At 41.2% G+C, this 16,511-nt stretch overlaps 5 protein-coding genes across 9 annotated transcripts; 4 read left to right on the top strand and 1 right to left on the bottom strand.

Moving 5' to 3' along the window:
* The first annotated feature begins 155 nt into the window (after positions 1-155).
* Positions 156-3,716, top strand: LOC115684099 (rop guanine nucleotide exchange factor 12-like). The gene is made up of 7 exons (XM_030608804.2): positions 156-1,190; positions 1,324-1,440; positions 1,677-1,828; positions 1,917-1,991; positions 2,082-2,351; positions 2,458-2,778; positions 3,028-3,716. The coding sequence occupies exons 1-7, from the start codon at positions 896-898 to the stop codon at positions 3,454-3,456; spliced, it is 1,659 nt and encodes a 552-aa protein (XP_030464664.1). The 5' UTR covers positions 156-895; the 3' UTR covers positions 3,457-3,716.
* Positions 3,717-3,975: 259 nt separating this feature from the next.
* Positions 3,976-5,300, bottom strand: LOC115684097 (photosystem I reaction center subunit VI-1, chloroplastic). Its single transcript, XM_030608801.2, has 3 exons — positions 5,084-5,300; positions 4,754-4,880; positions 3,976-4,370 (listed from the first exon to the last, which is right to left on the bottom strand). Exons 1-3 carry the CDS (start codon positions 5,206-5,208, stop codon positions 4,191-4,193), a joined length of 432 nt encoding a protein of 143 aa, XP_030464661.1. The 5' UTR covers positions 5,209-5,300; the 3' UTR covers positions 3,976-4,190.
* Positions 5,301-6,194: 894 nt separating this feature from the next.
* LOC115684095 (protein CURVATURE THYLAKOID 1C, chloroplastic) lies at positions 6,195-8,842 on the top strand. Of its 2 annotated transcripts, none has more exons than XM_056320631.1 (6): positions 6,195-6,229; positions 7,009-7,103; positions 7,519-7,605; positions 8,030-8,092; positions 8,332-8,369; positions 8,536-8,842. In XM_056320631.1, exons 1-6 carry the CDS (start codon positions 6,211-6,213, stop codon positions 8,588-8,590), a joined length of 357 nt encoding a protein of 118 aa, XP_056176606.1. In that variant the 5' UTR covers positions 6,195-6,210; the 3' UTR covers positions 8,591-8,842. The 2 variants fall into 2 exon arrangements, with proteins under 2 accessions (XP_056176606.1, XP_030464659.1); XM_030608799.2 differs by lacking the exon at positions 6,195-6,229 and adding an exon at positions 6,236-6,503.
* A 1,224-nt stretch (positions 8,843-10,066) lies between these two features.
* LOC115684075 (pentatricopeptide repeat-containing protein At2g01510, mitochondrial-like) lies at positions 10,067-12,235 on the top strand. Its single transcript, XM_030608769.2, has one exon. It carries the CDS (start codon positions 10,316-10,318, stop codon positions 12,233-12,235), a length of 1,920 nt encoding a protein of 639 aa, XP_030464629.1. The 5' UTR covers positions 10,067-10,315.
* On the top strand, positions 12,203-15,983 carry LOC115684076 (protein PLANT CADMIUM RESISTANCE 8). Of its 4 annotated transcripts, none has more exons than XM_056320629.1 (5): positions 12,203-13,001; positions 13,389-13,558; positions 14,448-14,519; positions 14,750-14,962; positions 15,725-15,983. In XM_056320629.1, exons 2-5 carry the CDS (start codon positions 13,399-13,401, stop codon positions 15,814-15,816), a joined length of 537 nt encoding a protein of 178 aa, XP_056176604.1. In that variant the 5' UTR covers positions 12,203-13,001; positions 13,389-13,398; the 3' UTR covers positions 15,817-15,983. The 4 variants fall into 4 exon arrangements, with proteins under 4 accessions (XP_056176604.1, XP_056176603.1, XP_056176605.1 ...); XM_056320628.1 differs by having other exon boundaries at positions 12,203-12,660; XM_056320630.1 differs by having other exon boundaries at positions 12,203-13,899.
* The last annotated feature ends 528 nt before the right edge of the window (positions 15,984-16,511 follow it).

A 16,511-nucleotide genomic window follows, 5' to 3' on the forward strand; every position in this document is an offset into this window, starting at 1 on the left:
TTCAACAGCACTCTTCTCTTTACACTCCCCTCCTTTTTTTTATGTCCCCTTTGGTAAGATTTTTTTGACATTTCGACCTAATAGTATTTATACAAACTACCGAATATTTTCACTATGATAAGCTTATATAAATTGCAATATGTTAAATAAGCCTGGCGTGACCGGCCTGTGCAGGCTCGGCTTGCTCGGGCCTAACATTTCTTTTCCATTATCCTACCTCAGGGGAATAGCCGAATGCTAGATGAGTTGCGAGTTGCATTTCATCGAGCACATCTAGACCATCGATCTCGTGATTTCCGTAGCTGAGATTCACATAATTAATGATTGGGGTGATATTTGGTTAACATGCTTCCAAATCAATGCAAGAACGGCGAGAGAAAGAGAGAGATATTGATTGATTTTGGGTGGTTGAGCATGCATTTCTCACTCGGCTTTTGTTTTTCTTCAAAATAAAGCTGTACAACATGGAACAAGAACACAGCAGTGAACACTAAACATGCACCCCACGTTCACAACAGCCAAGAGCCTCCAGAATTAGAAATCGCCTAAAATTCCCACCAACAAAGAGAGAGAGAGAGAGAGAGAGAGAGAGAGAAAGAAAACCAACATTAGCCTTCACGATTTTGTCTATCTCACTAGATTCTATTGACATTCTTTTCTCTCTCTCCCTGTCACACTTTGGAGTTGGCTTCTTCCCTTCTTTTCTTCCTCTCTCGCTCCCGTTGCCCAGCAGCTAATTCAAACCAGACATATCAATCATGTCTCTCCCTCTTCCTTGTTGAAGCTTTAACGATATCGCGTCGGGGTCGATTCTATTCGGTACCCCGAATACATATGCTCTTGTGGCCGTGTGTTGTTGTCGGCTCATCGGATCGGTATAATCTGTTCTGACCAAATGATGGTCCGGGCCCTGGAACAAGAGCAAGAGGACTACAGGTCTAGGCTCTTCCATTTCCAGGGTATGCACGACAACGCGGGGCATCATGTCAAGAGCTTGAGTGCCGAGCAGAGCATGTGCGTTGAAGAGCTCTCGGGCGATGATGCGACAATGTCAAGAAGCTACGGAGCGAAGCCTCAGAATGAGAAACCGATGGAGCAACAACAGATTGGTTGGTCGCTCCATAAATCTACCGCCAAGGCCCCTAAATCGCGCCTAGCCCGTGACAAAGCTAAAGATAAGCAACCAACAGGCAAGTCGTGTTGAATGTTCTTCAATAGGACCAGGATAAGCTCTGCGACAAGATGCTAGCGTTGTATTGGTTCGGTGACCAATCTTGGTATAACGATTGACTATTGTAATTCCTTTTCTCGGTTTTATTTCAGAAACGGATTTGATAAAGGAAAGGTTTGCGAAGCTGCTTTTGGGTGAGGATATGTCTGGTGGAGGAAAAGGTGTTTCCTCGGCTTTGGCCTTATCGAATGCCATCACAAATCTGGCCGGTACATTCATCTTTCTCATTGATTCCCTTTTCCGACAGATGGTCAAGAGTAAACTTTGTAGAACCAGCGAGACAAGATGTGCTCGAACGGCCGAGAGATGGATCTATCTTAGTTAGTCTAGACTACTATGATTCTCTAGTTTTCGTCCTAAATCACATATGCCGTGACTTTCTTCGCAACAAGTTTTGTGAAGATCTGTATATTTGCCTAATCTGATCGTTATAAGCACAATGCAGCTTCTGCATTTGGCGAGCAAAAGCGGCTAGAGCCCATGGCCCCAGAAATGAGAGCGAGGTGGAAAAAGGAGATCGACTGGCTCTTATCTGTCACGGACCACATTGTTGAATTCGTTCCTTCTCAACAGAAAACTAACGGGGTGAACATGGAGGTAAAAATGAACATTCCTTTCCCCTTGGAAATTTCCTAATCTCTCCGTCCAATTTCTTGGTATATTTATCTCTCGGTCAATTTAATAGATTATGACAACGAAGCAACGCACCGATCTCCACATGAACATCCCTGCTTTGCGAAAGCTAGATGCAATGCTCATCGTGAGTATCTATAACATTTCATCTTTCCTATAAACTATGCCTAACAAGTGATTATCAGTCATGACTTGCAACAAATTTCTACTCTATCAGGATTGTTTGGATAACTTCAAAGACCAAAACGAATTCTTCTATGTAAAGGATGACAAGGACTCAGAGAAAGGAAATTCGAAGAGAAAAGATGACAAGTGGTGGTTGCCCACGGTAAAAGTGCCGCCGAATGGTCTCTCGGAAATGTCAAGGAAATGGCTCCAGTTTCAGAAGGATTCTGTCAACCAGGTCCTGAAAGCGGCTATGGCGATAAATGCGCAAGTCTTATCAGAAATGGAGATACCCGAAAATTACATTGAATCTCTACCTAAGGTAATGAAAAGGATGAGTCCTGCGAAAGCATAGCTTGAAAGTCGTCTCTCTCTCTCTTTTTAAACAGCTTCCAATTCTTGACCTGCAATTTTCCTCCGGTCATTAGAATGGAAGAGCAAGCCTTGGAGACTCCCTCTACAAGAACATAACAGACGAATACTTCGATCCAGATCAATTCCTCTGCGCGGTGGACATGTCGTCCGAACACAAAATCCTAGACCTAAAGAACAAGATCGAGGCCTCGATCGTAATATGGAAGAGGAAGATGCACAATAAGGATAGTAAATCATCTTGGGGATCCGCTGTGAGCATGGAGAAGAGGGAGCTTTTCGAAGAGAGAGCGGAGACAATTTTGCTCCTCCTTAAGCAACGGTTTCCAGGAATATCTCAATCAGCACTGGACATTAGCAAAATCCAATACAACCGGGTAAGTGATCTTCCACCTTAACCATAAATTCACCTGTCTTCTTGAAACAGACTCCATGAGCTTACACATCAGGAAGTCTTTTAAGTATCAACACAAATCAGACTTATCAAGTCCTTTGCTTGCCATTTGCATTGTTACTCATCCTTTAGCTTGCTGTTTTCTGTATGTTGTGTATAGTTGTGAGAGCGAAATAAGGCACTAGAATTATTGACTGTTCTGAAACTAATCTGTAACGCCATTGCTCTGTAGGATGTTGGACAGGCTATCCTAGAGAGCTATTCAAGGATACTAGAGAGCCTGGCCTTCACAGTGTTGTCCAGAATCGAAGATGTCCTCCATGCCGATTATATTGCGCAGAATCCATCGCAAGCATCACAGAAGAGAAACCCTCTAAGAGATTGTCCATCACTGACAGGGACACAGAAGTTCAACGCTCAAGAGGAGATAGAGAAGCTAAATTTGTCAGAAGCACCCAGTTCAATGACATTATCGGACTTCATGGGGTGGAACTTGGATCAACAAGAGGCCGAGGAAAAGAAAGACAGAGCTGCTGATGATTTGCTTAAAGACAGTGAAGGGAAGCACATGGATAAGCTCTCCTACGTAAGGACCACCAACAAGAAGGTTTCATATCTCGAGAACTTGGGCGGCGTAAGAAGCCCCACTTCACGCCATTAGTGGTAGTTTCATAGAGGAAGAAAGGTTAGGAAGGACGGCAAGTGAAAGAGAAGATTTATGGGAGGAAAATTCAAAGCTTCAAGGAACAGAGATCACGATTGAAGATACAAGGACCTGCACGAGTGCCCTCATGAATTGTATTTGGCTAATGCTACTCTTTTCCTTCTGTAATTGAGGAGGATTAGGAGGATGAAGAAAGCTAATAATCTGAGTGTCTTGTACATGCTAACTTCAGCGCAAGCAAAGCTCTGGTCCGCCAATCTGTCTTTCCTTCTCATTTGTTTATTGCCTTCATAAAGATTTGCATAGGTCAAAATCATCTCTGTGATCGCAATGAACAAGAGTCTATAAATAGATTGCTGAACTGCCAAGTTAGGACCTCAAAGAACATGCCTAACATGTTTTTCATGAGAGCTACGGTGCGATTCTTCTGAAGATCACACTTATGCCATACATATTTCACTAGTAAACACCTACTAAGGCTTTCAGAATAAAGCGACGCCCAAAAAAATGACAGTCTGATCTCAATCACGCAATTACCATAAAAAAAGTCAACAAATAAAAGCTTATGCATTTGCCTGAGTTTAAGCACCATGGCCAAATAAACTAAATTGCAAGAGAAACCTCGGATTGATTTCAATGCAGTTACTACTTTCTCAATGTACTTAACAACCTTCAAAGCCAGAGAATGACATATGTACTAAAGATTGTTCCAGGATAATTTCTGAGCTGAATTAGATCTTGCCACGAGGACCCAACTTTGGCGGAAGTTGAGGACCCTTCTTGATTGGCAGAATGTCGCCAGAAGCCGTGGCGCTGAAATAAGCAAGAGTTGAACCCCCTCCCAATATCAAGAACTTGAGCAATAACCCTCTCTTTGTGAAAGGACCTACGAATGTCTCGAAGAATTTGCTCTGCAGTATCATATTTCACAGATAATACACATCATTCTCTATCCACGCAAAAAAAGCTAATAAATCACAAGTTGGTATAAAGGTCAAATTACCCTTGGCACAGGAAATGTCTTACTTAAACCAATGCTCCAAAATATGCGCTTGCATATCCTGATCAGGTTCCTTAATATGTGTGGTAAGTTTGAGACAACTTCCATCTACTTCTATAGACAGGTTACTTTGGGTACTCAGATTCTTATAATAAACTTGCTTTCTTCCGAAGCATGTCACTATTCATTGACACTTCTAAATATCACGAGCAAATCAAAACCAGAAGATATTCTTTTTTTCCTTTTTTGAACTCATCCTTCAACTAATGCATGACTTGGTCAAGAAATACAGACCTGAAGGGAGTTGTACGGTGAAGGTGCATCTGATCCGTACAAGTCCCATTGCCCAGTGGTGTTACCCAAATCTTCCAAATCAAAGTAGACACTCTTGTCCCCATATTTTGCCACCACAGCACCACTCCTACTCAAACAAAGCCCCTCAGTTATCAGCAATCACAGTTCACACTTGTCTCCTTACGATACCGCAGCTCATTACTAAAACTGAAACGTAGGACTGTAGGATGACCCAAGTGCTTATGAATAACTTGTTATCTGATGCACTCATTGCAACCATCAACGATCCTAATCTAAGCCGTACGCTAATTGACTTATCTTTATACACACCTTAAAGTTTTGGGTCCCAAGCTCTGGGTGGTGGGCTTGAGGTGGAGCTTTTTCCCGGCAAACGAGCTTCCGAGGCCCTTGATGGCGGACGGCGGTGCGGCGGCAACGGCTGCTAGAGATGCCATTGTCAAATTGGTCCTTGGCTCCTAATTGGTATGACTGACTTTCCCGTTTCGGTTGCCTCCAGAGAGCTTAAGCAATCTTTTACAAGGTTTTCGAGAGGGACACGTGGCGAAATGGGTTTCCTCGAGCAGAAATTTGGAGTCCCATTTATGAGGTGACACGCGTGTCTAAGTAGGATAGGCCTATCCTTTCATGAAATCTAGTTAAAACCAGTAAAAAGCAATGAAATCTTTGTCAGTGGCAAACCCCTCGTAACGCACACATACTAGAAGTTGAGCCACTGGAGCGAGACTTCAGCATGTTCGCACCATTTTATTCACGTCAACCGTTTTGGATGCGTCTCAACATGTAATCTCAAGAGAATAATTGCCCCAGATTTCAATATCCGAGAGATGATTTACAAGAAATTACACTTACTTGAGCATCTCTTCGTATTATCTAAGTTGAAATTTCTAGCTTACCGAAAGATTTTTTCACGTTTGCAAGAAATTACCTTCAGGGACAATAACGATGAGTGCGCAGCCTTTGAATTCAAAAGAGTGTTAAAAAGTTTTAAAAACGTCCATGGTATGCATGAGGGGCCATGTGAAATGTCTTACGGTAAGTACATTCTATGGAGGATCAAAAAGAGTGGTGAGCTTGAACTTATACTTATTTAAAACTTTCTTTCATTATTCAATAGATGAACATGACTGACAAATTTGAATTAAAGATAGTTATATGGCTCGTGTAACTTGAACAAGAAAACTATTTGAGAGTGGAATGTTGGATGCAAATTTGACAATTTACAAGAATAGTATCTCGAGATGAATATAAATCGGCATTATTAGGAGAAATTAATCTTGCATTTTGTGATTAGTCAAAAAAGAATTAAGTATATTGGCTAAGCCAAAAAAATTATAAGGTAGCAGTACATGTCTATTATACACCTCTTTCCTTTTTAGGGGCTCAAGCGCCTCCAAAACTTTCCCTTCCATCTGCGCACTGGCTAGCGACCACGGAACATGCTCACCCATTTCTGTGGTGCTGATTACTCTCTCTCTCTCTCTCTCTCTTTCTCTACAGTAGCATCAGAAAAAGCCAGAAGCTTTGTGTCTAATTCTTGATCATTTGCCACTGCCAATTGTGAACTACACGAGAGAGAAGATTCTTTAAGTTCTCAGTGTTTTGAGGTGATTCTTGTCGGAGTTGCGTATGGCTACCATTCTAGCGAACTTACCCGCAGCACCGCTCGTCCACCATAAGCCACAGCTCCTTTTGACAAGCGTGGGCACATTCTCAGTCGCCACACCTAAAGGTGCGAGATGTTCTAGGCCTATCGAGAATTCTCACTGCGTGTGGTGCTATTATCGTGCTTTGATTGATTGTAAAGTTCCTAACTTTGAGTCTTTTTTCGCTATTTGAGTGTCAGAACTTGCGAGGAAAGAAGGGTCGAATGCAAAAACTTGAATTTTTTTTCTGAAAGGTTTGCGGATGGGAATGGAGTCCGTATTGGTAGTAAAACTATAGCTCATATGATAGCATGCCGTTCTTGCCTATTTTAGCAAAAGCCCACCCATTTTGACTGCAAAGTTTATGGACTAAGACTACAAGCTACAAGTGGAAAAGAAGGTTCATGATGGAATTGCAAGTGTGGTGCAACACCCAGTTAAAACTGGGCGTAGGCTTTTGAGGGGGGAGGGGGGTAGAGGTTTAGGTTGTGTGCAGATGAATTTGCTCCCTTGCATTTATAAACCTCATATTTGGTAGGTAGATACAATCAGTGATGCTGGAACTTAGTGTATGTTTGTGTTTTTCTGCAGAAAGAGGAAATCGTCTTGCTGTTGTAGTGAAGGCTATGGGCGAAAGCTCCGATTCTTCCACTTCCCTAAGCGTTGTCAAGTCTGTGCAAAATATTGTGAGTTACTCCTCCCCCTTTTGTTTTGTACAGTGGACATTGTTTAAGCCAAATTATGGGTGCCCTGTACAATGATGCAATTTAATGTAGTTTTCTACTGGTTTTAGAGTTATGTCCTTAGTTAGAAGTGTAAGTGCGACCTTTATACGAGGAAAACATAGGGCTTTCTCACAAAATAAATTGCATCTCCAAGGTATTATTTGCCCATTTTCGAAACTTTTGTTCAACTTGTTATTTCCATCAGCATTTCTGCTTTGGAGTCTTAGTCGATACCTGGTTCCATCAGCATTTCTTCTGGTAGATTCTCTTCGTCGGCACCTGGAATTTCTAACATTCTACTTCCGCATTTCCAAGGCCACTGGACAAAATGTGATCATCTTTTCCTTTCTGACTTGATATTTATTTGTCTGGACAGTGGGATAAATCTGAGGATCGCGTGGCTATTATTGGCTTGGGGTTTGCAGGCGTAGTGGCTCTCTGGGCAACTGCAAATCTTGTAACGGTACTCTACGCTGCTTTGGTTATTAAATCCAATTGATGTCATTCTCTCCGGTCGAAAAAATAAATAAAAATAAATAAACAAGGTCATTGCCCTGGCTTTGATGTAATTTGGACAGTGTCGTTCTTTAACATCACGACTACTGATTATTGTTCACCCGTGGAAGAAAATGCATAGAGTTTGAAAATCCACAAAGGAGGACCTCCTCTTTGTTTTTCCGTAGGTGCACAATCTCAGTTTCAAATATGCTGTGGGTATTGAACTAGAGTATCTAATTATGTTCTTATGTTTATACACAAAAGATTCTTTTAAAAGATTTATATTACATGATGCAATGTACTCAGATTCATACATACACTATACGCTTCATTGGCTTATCAGATACTCAAACTCTTTATTCTTGACTTGATATATGTGCACTCTGCAGGCTATTGACAAGTTGCCTGTTATACCAAGTGCACTGGAATTCATTGGGATAGTGTTTTCTGCGGTGAGTTTTAGAATATATATTGTCATTGGATGATGCAATTTGATGATGAAGAGATGGTTTTGAATTTTTCAACCATTACTTGATTCCAAATTTGTCGTGAACTTCAAATTTTTCCTTTGCTTTTCCTTGCTGCCTTGGCAACTATGGGGAGTAACACATCTAGTTATTGGTTTATCGCTTTGGTCAAGTTCTATCTCCTGTGTACGTTCTAACTAAAACTTCGTCTCTGTTTGTTTCAGTGGTTTACATATCGCTATCTCTTATTCAAACCTGACCGGTAAGCCCATTTCCAGCTACTGCTATCTGTTTGCCTGTCATTCAATGCCAAGATCCTCTTTCCCATTTTCCATTTTTTCTCGATATATGTCAATAAATCTGAAGGAAAACTCATCACGAAATGGGTGGCATCTTACTTCTCAATTTGATCGCTATATTTTTAACAGGGAAGAGCTTTTCCAAAGCATCAAGAAGTCCATCTCAGATACCTTGGGACAGTAAACTGTACCATCTTGTGCTGGACGATGATCGAAAGGTCTCATAAATAGAAACTTTCTTTGGCTGTATCCCTATTTCACTGGTTACACGAGCCTTATGACCTGTCATTTGTTGTAACAGTTGATGGTGAAGAAGTAACAATTTCAAGTGGAGCATGAAAACTGTATAGTTTCCTGAAGGTTTCTGGTTCCTTTGGAAGCCTGTATCGGTATTCTGCTCACGTTTTTCTCGATGGTCTCTCTCTCTCTCAGATCATTTAATCTTTTCATTTAGTTTGAACTGGTTGTGCTTGTCTGTGTTTGAGACCTGGCCACAAATGTAATATCGTTTTGTCGGTGATTGAGTTTCAGACAAAGCTGAAGCACGCAGTTGTGATTTTGCTGAGAAAAATGCTGAAATTAGAGTTTTATCCGATGCCTATGAAGAGAGGGGATGTTAGAAATGTGGTGCTGCAAGTAGTTCTGCATATTTTTCCATTCTCTACTCTGGTACTGAAAGAACAATTGGACCTCAGTCTTGTATCGTGTCATGGATGGAGAAGAATAACCAGCCTTTTAACACTAATGAATGCCGCACCCCCAACCACATCGCTCATTACCTTGTGCGACGGTGTAGGACAGAGGACCATGAGATCTCCAGTTTGATGTAAAATTTGCGTAAACTGAAGATTCCGACGATGAGTTTCGAACTTGTTCTCTCTATCTCTGTATTCTCAAAGTGAAACGTCTAACCGAGGAGCAATTTGGATACCGCGCATGGTTGTTTTGGTTTTCTTGCCGTTTGTCATTTGGTGAGCAATCAATTTGTTTTATCAAGGTTTAGGAGTGCAAAGATCGATTTACATGGAATTTGGGCGAATATTTGGAACACCTGAGTTAGGAAAATTATCAAAAAGAAGTCATAAACTTATTGCATTTATATCAATTCAATTCTAAACTTTCAATTTAGCCAATTTAATCATAAATTTTTTGACAATTTGCCAATTTAGTCTTTCCTGTTAATTTTGACTGAAAATCGCTAAGCTGGACCCTAACCATGTTACGTGACACGATCGATGTTGGCAAGGACAATATTTGTAATTTTAGCAATTTTATATTTCTTTTTTCTTTGCTTATTTTTTTCATTATGGTTAATAAGGGTCACCGGCGATCCTCGCTAGTCACTGGGTAACAGGCGAGGCCTTTGAAGGCCTCGCCTGGATTGAGCAATGGCTTCCTCGCCCACGACCAGCGAGTGTTGCTAGTGACCCTCGTTACCACAATAACAAAAATAAAAAATTGCAAAAATTATAAATTTGTTTTTGTAGGATGCCTAGTATCCACATTAATGATTTCGGGCTAATCTCAATGGGTTAAATTGGCCAAATTGAAAGGTTTAAAATTAAATTGGAACAAATACCATATGTTTATTATTTTTTCGGTAATTTCTTCCGTGAGTGATATTCAACTATTGAATAATAAGTCATTCAGTTTATAAGTTCGTTTTGTATGGCGTTAGTTTTTCCCCGACAAACATGGCTGCCTCGCCAATTTCAGTTGAGAATCTTTCCCGCCAAGAACCGAACTGTCCATTCTTGAAAACTTTAGTCGAGTTCTCGCCGTTGATGTCCGGAGGCAACGGCTTCTTTGTCGGTTCATCACCCCCCCTTGTCCGTAATCGTCAAAACCCGATCAGTATCTATCGAAAGTTCCAAGCTTTTTCGTCTCCCGTTTCCTTTTTCGGCATCAAATGGGAAGGAAGAGCATGGCGAGCTTGAAGAGAACCTCATCTTCGGTCGCTTCTCTGGTCCAATTCGCCTTCTTCAGCTCGCTCCCTGCTCCCGAAATTCAACCATCGAACGGCTCAAATCCCTCCTCAACGTCTCCGCGAAAGCCGAGCCCAAAAACCCGGAACGCGCAGAAGGGTTCCGTCAGTGGCTCGACCTACTCGTGTTACACTGATCTCTTGAAGTCTTGCATCGCCCGAAAAGCGTTGGGTCTCGGCAAACAACTGCATGCCCGCTTGTGCTTGCTTGGGCTGGGGTTTGATCCCAGCATAGCGACCAGATTGGTCCATCTTTACTGTGATTGCGACTCCTTGCGGCATGCCCACCTCCTGTTTGATAGAATTCCCAAGAGAAATAATTTTCTTTGGAATGTCTTGATTAGGGGCTACGCGTGGAATGGGCCTTACGAGGCTGCAATAACGCTTTACTACCGAATGCTCGAGCACGCGCTCTTGCCCGATAACTATACGTTTCCCTTTGTGCTCAAAGCATGCTCAGCACTTTCTGCAATTGGACAGGGGAGAGAGATTCATGAGCATGTTAAGAATACTGCGTGGGAAAAGGATGCTTTTGTGGGTGCAGCACTGATTGACATGTATGCAAAGTGTGGTTGTGTGGAGGATGCTTCTGCAGTTTTCAACATGATTCACAAAAGAGATGTGATATTGTGGAATTCGATGCTTGCAGCCTGCTCCCGAAATGGTTGCTCATATAAGTCACTTACTTTGTGCCGTGAAATGGCGTTGGCAGGTATAAGGGCAAGTGAAGGCACATTTGTCACTACAATTTCAGCTTCAGCTGACATTGCTGTTCTTCCCCAAGGAAGGGAGCTGCACGGTTTAAGTTGGAGATGTGGGTTTGACTCTAATGACAGGGTGAAAACTGCTTTGGTAGATATGTATGCTAAGTGTGGTTCAGTCAAGGTAGCCAGGACTTTGTTTGGGCTTCTTAAGGGTAGAGACGTCGTCTCGTGGAATGCCATGATTAGTGGGTACGCGATGCATGGTTATGCTGCAGAAGCATTGAATTTATTTGAAGAAATGCGGGAACAATCTTTCCCTGATCACATTACTTTTGTTGGTGTACTCTCTGCTTGCAGCCATGGTGGCTTGCTCAATGAAGGTTGGAAGTTCTTTGAATTGATGGAGAGGTATTATAATATAGTACCCACAGTTCAGCATTACACTTGCATGGTTGATCTCCTTGGTCACTGCGGTCGATTGGATGAAGCATGGAACCTGATAAGGCAAATGAAAGTTGTTCCTGATTCTGGTGTCTGGGGTGCTCTACTGAATTCATGTAAAATCCACGGTGAAATGGAGTTAGCTGAACTAGCTCTAGAAAAGCTGATCGAACTGGAACCTGATGATGCTGGCAACTATGTGATTTTATCTAATATATATGCTCAGGCAGGGAAATGGGAAAAAGTATCGAAACTCAGAAACTCAATGACAAACAGGGGAATAAAGAAAACTGTTGCATATAGCTGGGTTGAAGTGAAAAACCAAGTCCACACATTTCTTACAGGAGACACTTCCCATCCCATGAATGATGAAATTTATGCTGAACTGAAGAGGGTAGAAGGATTGATTAAAGAAGCTGGCTACGTCCCAGATACTGGATCTGTTTTCCATGATGTAGAGGATGATGAGAAAACTCATATGATATGTAGTCACAGCGAGAGGCTAGCAATTGCATTTGGACTCATTACTAGTCCACCTGGGTCTAGGCTTCTAATAACCAAGAATCTCCGAGTGTGCGAGGATTGCCATGTCGCCATTAAATTTATCTCGAAAGTCACAGACAGGGAGATCACCATTAGAGATGTGAATCGCTACCATCATTTCAAGAATGGAAGTTGTTCTTGTGGTGACTACTGGTAAATAACACAGCCAGAGGTCTGTTGACAATTTCATGCGTGACATTTGTTGCCTAGAAGAGTATCACTCAAATCGGGAATCAAGTTTGGATCATGGAAGACTGTGATGGACCAAATTTGCAGGATACTGGTATTATCCTGCTAGTAGAATTCAAAAATATCGAGGGAAAAATGAGATGTTCATCAGGAGCAATTCCAGAAAATTCACTTGAAGTGCTGGAGCCAAAGATAATCATTGTTTCTGTGGGTGCATGTTTACATCCCACATATCCATTTTGCTTGTATCTCTAATTTGGGGAACAAACGTAGGTTTTCTAGTGAATTTGGGGAATGGCATTCAGCAAGAATTCGCCTATGGCCTGGTGATGGTAATTCTTTAGTCATGTGGAGGAAGTATCTTCAGGAAAGTGATTTATATGTTTATTCAAGGTAATTGCTAATTGCTAGTCAACTGCAAATCAAAGCGTCACAAGTTGTCTCCCTTTCAGGTCCAAGAAGAATAAAAGATATCCCCTATCTGTTAGATCTTTCATATGGATTGGCGAGCGAGAGCATCTTTAGGGCAACGATTCCTGAATCTTGTGAGGCCTGAGAACTGATTGTGTTGTATAGGCGTATGAGGAATGGCGTTGGAGACATGAATTTTTCCCAACTTCGTTTTTCTTAATTGGCTTGGCTCTCAACCCGACAGCTCGTAAAATTTGTATGGGTATCTGCTATTTTGGTCTTGTCTGGTCAGGCAAGTCGTGCGACTTCTGATCAGGTTTATGGTGAGTACTTGCGTCGCAACTACATACTGATATATAGTCTAACTTCTCAGACATACAATATTTAAGGGACCAAAGGTGAAAATGTACAAAGTTTGTACCTGTACCCTGTATTGTGACTCCATATATTACTAACTTTTGTAAAGGATGTCAAACATCATGTTGCTCGACTAATTGGAGGTAATTCTTATCATCTTTGAACGATGGCCCTTTTTTTTTAATCAATCATACAATCAACACGCAAGGCTTTTCTATGATGGGATTGGAAAACATAAAGTAATGAGTTAGTCAAAGATGGCTGGTAGAAAATGTTAGCAGAGAGTTCCACCGGTTTGTGGTTCACATTAAAGAGGAGGTTGACTCTAGAGAGTTGGGCGTTTCCAACAACAGGTGAGAACAAATGTTGCCTGGTGGAATGGGCAAGGATGGAACGGCTGAGAATGAAGGCGATCCTAAAGCTGGCGAGCTTATTTGCACAAATTCGTCAAACCTTCAAGTAGATGACAACGGAAATCCATGGAGCACAGGCTTATTCGACTGCCACGAGCACAAGACGAATGGTAATAACATTAACCGATTCTAATTAGTGAAGTCCGTACATACTTCATCTACCGAAAGTTTTTGAAGAAGACAACTTCTCTGGAAATTTTTTAAGCACTACAAAATCTTCACATCCCAGTCATAGTTGATATAAATAAAGTTCTTGAAGAAGGAAGGTGTGATTGGCATTCTAAACTTGTGCTGGAGCTTGTGCTTCAGTAATCAAATGGGTAGGCTAGGGGAGTCCATGCAAGTTGGATCTGTACAGCAGTTGGCTCAGCCTCAACAGTTGTACTTCAAGATACAGTAGCAACTCCATATGGCCTTTCCCAAGATAAGTCGGCAATTCAAATGTTGGAAGGTATTGCTATGGGACATGTGTGGACTATGGGATTATTTGATTGCAATGAACATCCTATGGAAAACACATCAGACATCAAAAAATTTTTAGTGTCCTTTGACAGCTTTATTTTTTGTGGTAGAGAAACCATCTTCTCTGATGGCATGAGTATGATTACATAGCTCTCGCTGAATAAATCATGAAAGTTGCATAGATAATAAAAGCTGGAAAATTTTCTCCTATCATCATCTGTAATCTCCATGTGTATCTTAAAGGAGTACTTCCATTTGATGAAGTCAGAACATAGGCCGTTAATCAAACTATTAGAGGATAGAAGAAATTTATAGTAAGTTATGAGGGAAAAAGAAACTCTGACCGGTCAATTATGTACGAGGCTTTGCAGAAGTAGCAGCTGAGAATTGTATTGCCATTAAAAACATGAAGAACAGCTTATTCACATTCTTTTTGCACGAGACTCTCACTGATTTGCATTTGGAGTGATGGCGAATCATCAGCAGAAAGAAAAACTTGACTCCAACCTAACCCGATATCTAATCAACTCTTTGCAGCTCTTATGACAGTATGTTTCCCTTATGTGACCTTTGGGCAGATCTCGGAAGTACTAGATGCTGGAGAAATGAGTAAGCCCTCCTTTCTTTTTCGTAGCAATTCCTTGTTAATCTTCTATTCCTCGGAACACCGGTATATGCAACATCATCTTGTCATATAATATTCACTTCTATGTTGAAGATGTGAAATTTTTTATGTCTCCCTCCATTCTCTTCTCCTGTTTCTCTCCTATGTAATATGTTGTTGGTCAAAACATGCGCAATGTAAGCCTTATTCACCGATTAGTTTCTGGTAATTGCAGCTTGTCCTCTGGGAAGTTACATTTACCTACTCATGATGTCAGCTCTGTGCACTCAGTGGCTTATGGGCTCAAATTATAGAAGCAAACTGAGGAGGAGATACAATTTAGTTGAAGCTCCATACAGTGATGTGATTTCTCATATCTTCTGTCCATATTGTGCCCTGTGCCAGGAATTCAGAGAACTGAAGAATAGAGGATTTGATCCTTCTCTTGGTGCCTGTCAACTCCATTGTTGTTTCTCTGCCACGTGTTCTCCTCACACATTTATATGCATCTTGGCATCATGAATTTGGATAGTTATTTTTCACTATTCTATAAAAATATAAAAGTCATGGTTTGAATCTCAGTACAGAATAAAGCTTTATGGGGGGGATGATTATAGTATTAAAGGTGTATTTTAATTTAATTTTTTTTGATTGCACCTCATTAAATGAGAAAAAATTTGAGGAACAAACTTGCTAAATTACTGAGAAAGAGAAATTTTTACCATCATATATTTCTGCCTAGAACAAACTCTAAACTTGCTTATATGGCTTTTTACTCCATATCAAGTCGACTAATGCTTAGTAGAAAATCATCTTTAGGCTTTTAGAGTTAAATTTCTTTGCATGAAAAGGATAGGATTGAAATTAGAATTTTTGTATTAGTCACCTGATGCTGATTTAGATCTTTCCATTCATAGCTTGGGATAAGAGCAGCATGTATTTTTCTATGCTTTTAGAACTGAACTTGGACATCATTACTGGCAGAGACTATCCCAAAGTAGAAATTACAAATGACAATTTGAAACAGGGTTCCTTTGAATTAGTCATGCTTAGTCAATTTGGTCCACGGCTGCAAAGCTGAATGATGGATATTAGAAATTGAGTAATTGACATTAACAAGCTAGGATCAAGTTACATAGGTTCATTGCTATTGAACTCATGTCAAAACTAGAACATGATCTCGGGTGGATTTTGCGAATTGTATTTGCAGGATGGAATGGTATACTTGCCGAGCAAAGGGGGACTCAGTACACTGATCAGCAAATGAAGATTCCTCCTCCATATCAAGCCATGAAGAAGTGAAGAATGTAAAGCCAGAACAGAGCTAGTTCCCAATATTTTCCTTGTTCTATTATGATTTATGGTGTGGTCATGTCTGGAATTTGAAGATTGAGCATTGTGAACAGTACATACCAACTCTTCCCGTCTTTGGAAAGTAATGGGTATAGATCAGTAGGCATTCCCTTCCACTACAAGCAGTGTCGAGTTAGATTATCCTTTTGATTCATTGGCCGAGAATACCAGAGAGGAATTATAAACCCGCTAAGATATGGAGCATGTGGATCTAGCAACTGGCCTACGCAAGCCGGGTCCCTCAAGCCATCTGATAGCTTAGGAATCACCATTACATCTGAAAAGCACTTAACCCACGGAGCGCTCGCTCGGTTGCAATTGGGCTGGCATTTCTCCATTTGAGAACCAATCTTAGCTTTGTTTTCGTCCTTTCAAGTCATCAGAACATGCAGATCAAGTGAAGAAGCCTGCTCCTTGAGTGACATCAACATCGAAGGTTGCAACTTTTAAGAAGTTTCAGATGACAAGGACCGCAGATAATGCACCCCTATTTCAGATGTTTGTGGCTATGGAATCGACCTAGATCTGTTCGAACTGAAGAGACGATGACACTCCACTGAATCCTTAGAACGATCATACTTTTTGGGCCCTTGGATCCACACATGCCTCGCGACCTCGCATCCGTTCGATCATTCCGAAACCTA

This window comes from Syzygium oleosum, unplaced genomic scaffold (genome assembly GCF_021117445.2).
Source record: "Syzygium oleosum isolate NSW1041296 unplaced genomic scaffold, Sole_v2.1 Sole_v2.20, whole genome shotgun sequence".
Taxonomy (NCBI): Eukaryota; Viridiplantae; Streptophyta; class Magnoliopsida; order Myrtales; family Myrtaceae; genus Syzygium; species Syzygium oleosum.

Bases quoted from the DNA above. Each gene is read 5' to 3' on its own strand.
- LOC115684075 (XM_030608769.2), top strand. From the start codon at position 10,316: ATGGGAAGGAAGAGCATGGCGAGCTTGAAGAGAACCTCATCTTCGGTC.
- LOC115684076 (XM_030608770.2), top strand. From the start codon at position 13,399: ATGTTGCCTGGTGGAATGGGCAAGGATGGAACGGCTGAGAATGAAGGC. The intron at 13,559-14,447 runs GTAATAACATTA...AACTCTTTGCAG, and splicing joins CCACGAGCACAAGACGAATG to CTCTTATGACAGTATGTTTC. The intron at 14,963-15,724 runs GTGCCTGTCAAC...TTGTATTTGCAG, and splicing joins AGGATTTGATCCTTCTCTTG to GATGGAATGGTATACTTGCC.
- LOC115684099 (XM_030608804.2), top strand. From the start codon at position 896: ATGATGGTCCGGGCCCTGGAACAAGAGCAAGAGGACTACAGGTCTAGG. The intron at 1,829-1,916 runs GTAAAAATGAAC...TCAATTTAATAG, and splicing joins CTAACGGGGTGAACATGGAG to ATTATGACAACGAAGCAACG. The intron at 2,779-3,027 runs GTAAGTGATCTT...ATTGCTCTGTAG, and splicing joins GCAAAATCCAATACAACCGG to GATGTTGGACAGGCTATCCT.
- LOC115684097 (XM_030608801.2), bottom strand. From the start codon at position 5,208: ATGGCATCTCTAGCAGCCGTTGCCGCCGCACCGCCGTCCGCCATCAAG. The intron at 4,881-5,083 runs GTGTGTATAAAG...TTGTTTGAGTAG, and splicing joins TTGGGACCCAAAACTTTAAG to GAGTGGTGCTGTGGTGGCAA. The intron at 4,371-4,753 runs GTCTGTATTTCT...ATGATACTGCAG, and splicing joins CACCGTACAACTCCCTTCAG to AGCAAATTCTTCGAGACATT.
- LOC115684095 (XM_030608799.2), top strand. From the start codon at position 6,401: ATGGCTACCATTCTAGCGAACTTACCCGCAGCACCGCTCGTCCACCAT. The intron at 6,504-7,008 runs GTGCGAGATGTT...GTTTTTCTGCAG, and splicing joins CTCAGTCGCCACACCTAAAG to AAAGAGGAAATCGTCTTGCT. The intron at 8,093-8,331 runs GTGAGTTTTAGA...TGTTTGTTTCAG, and splicing joins TTGGGATAGTGTTTTCTGCG to TGGTTTACATATCGCTATCT.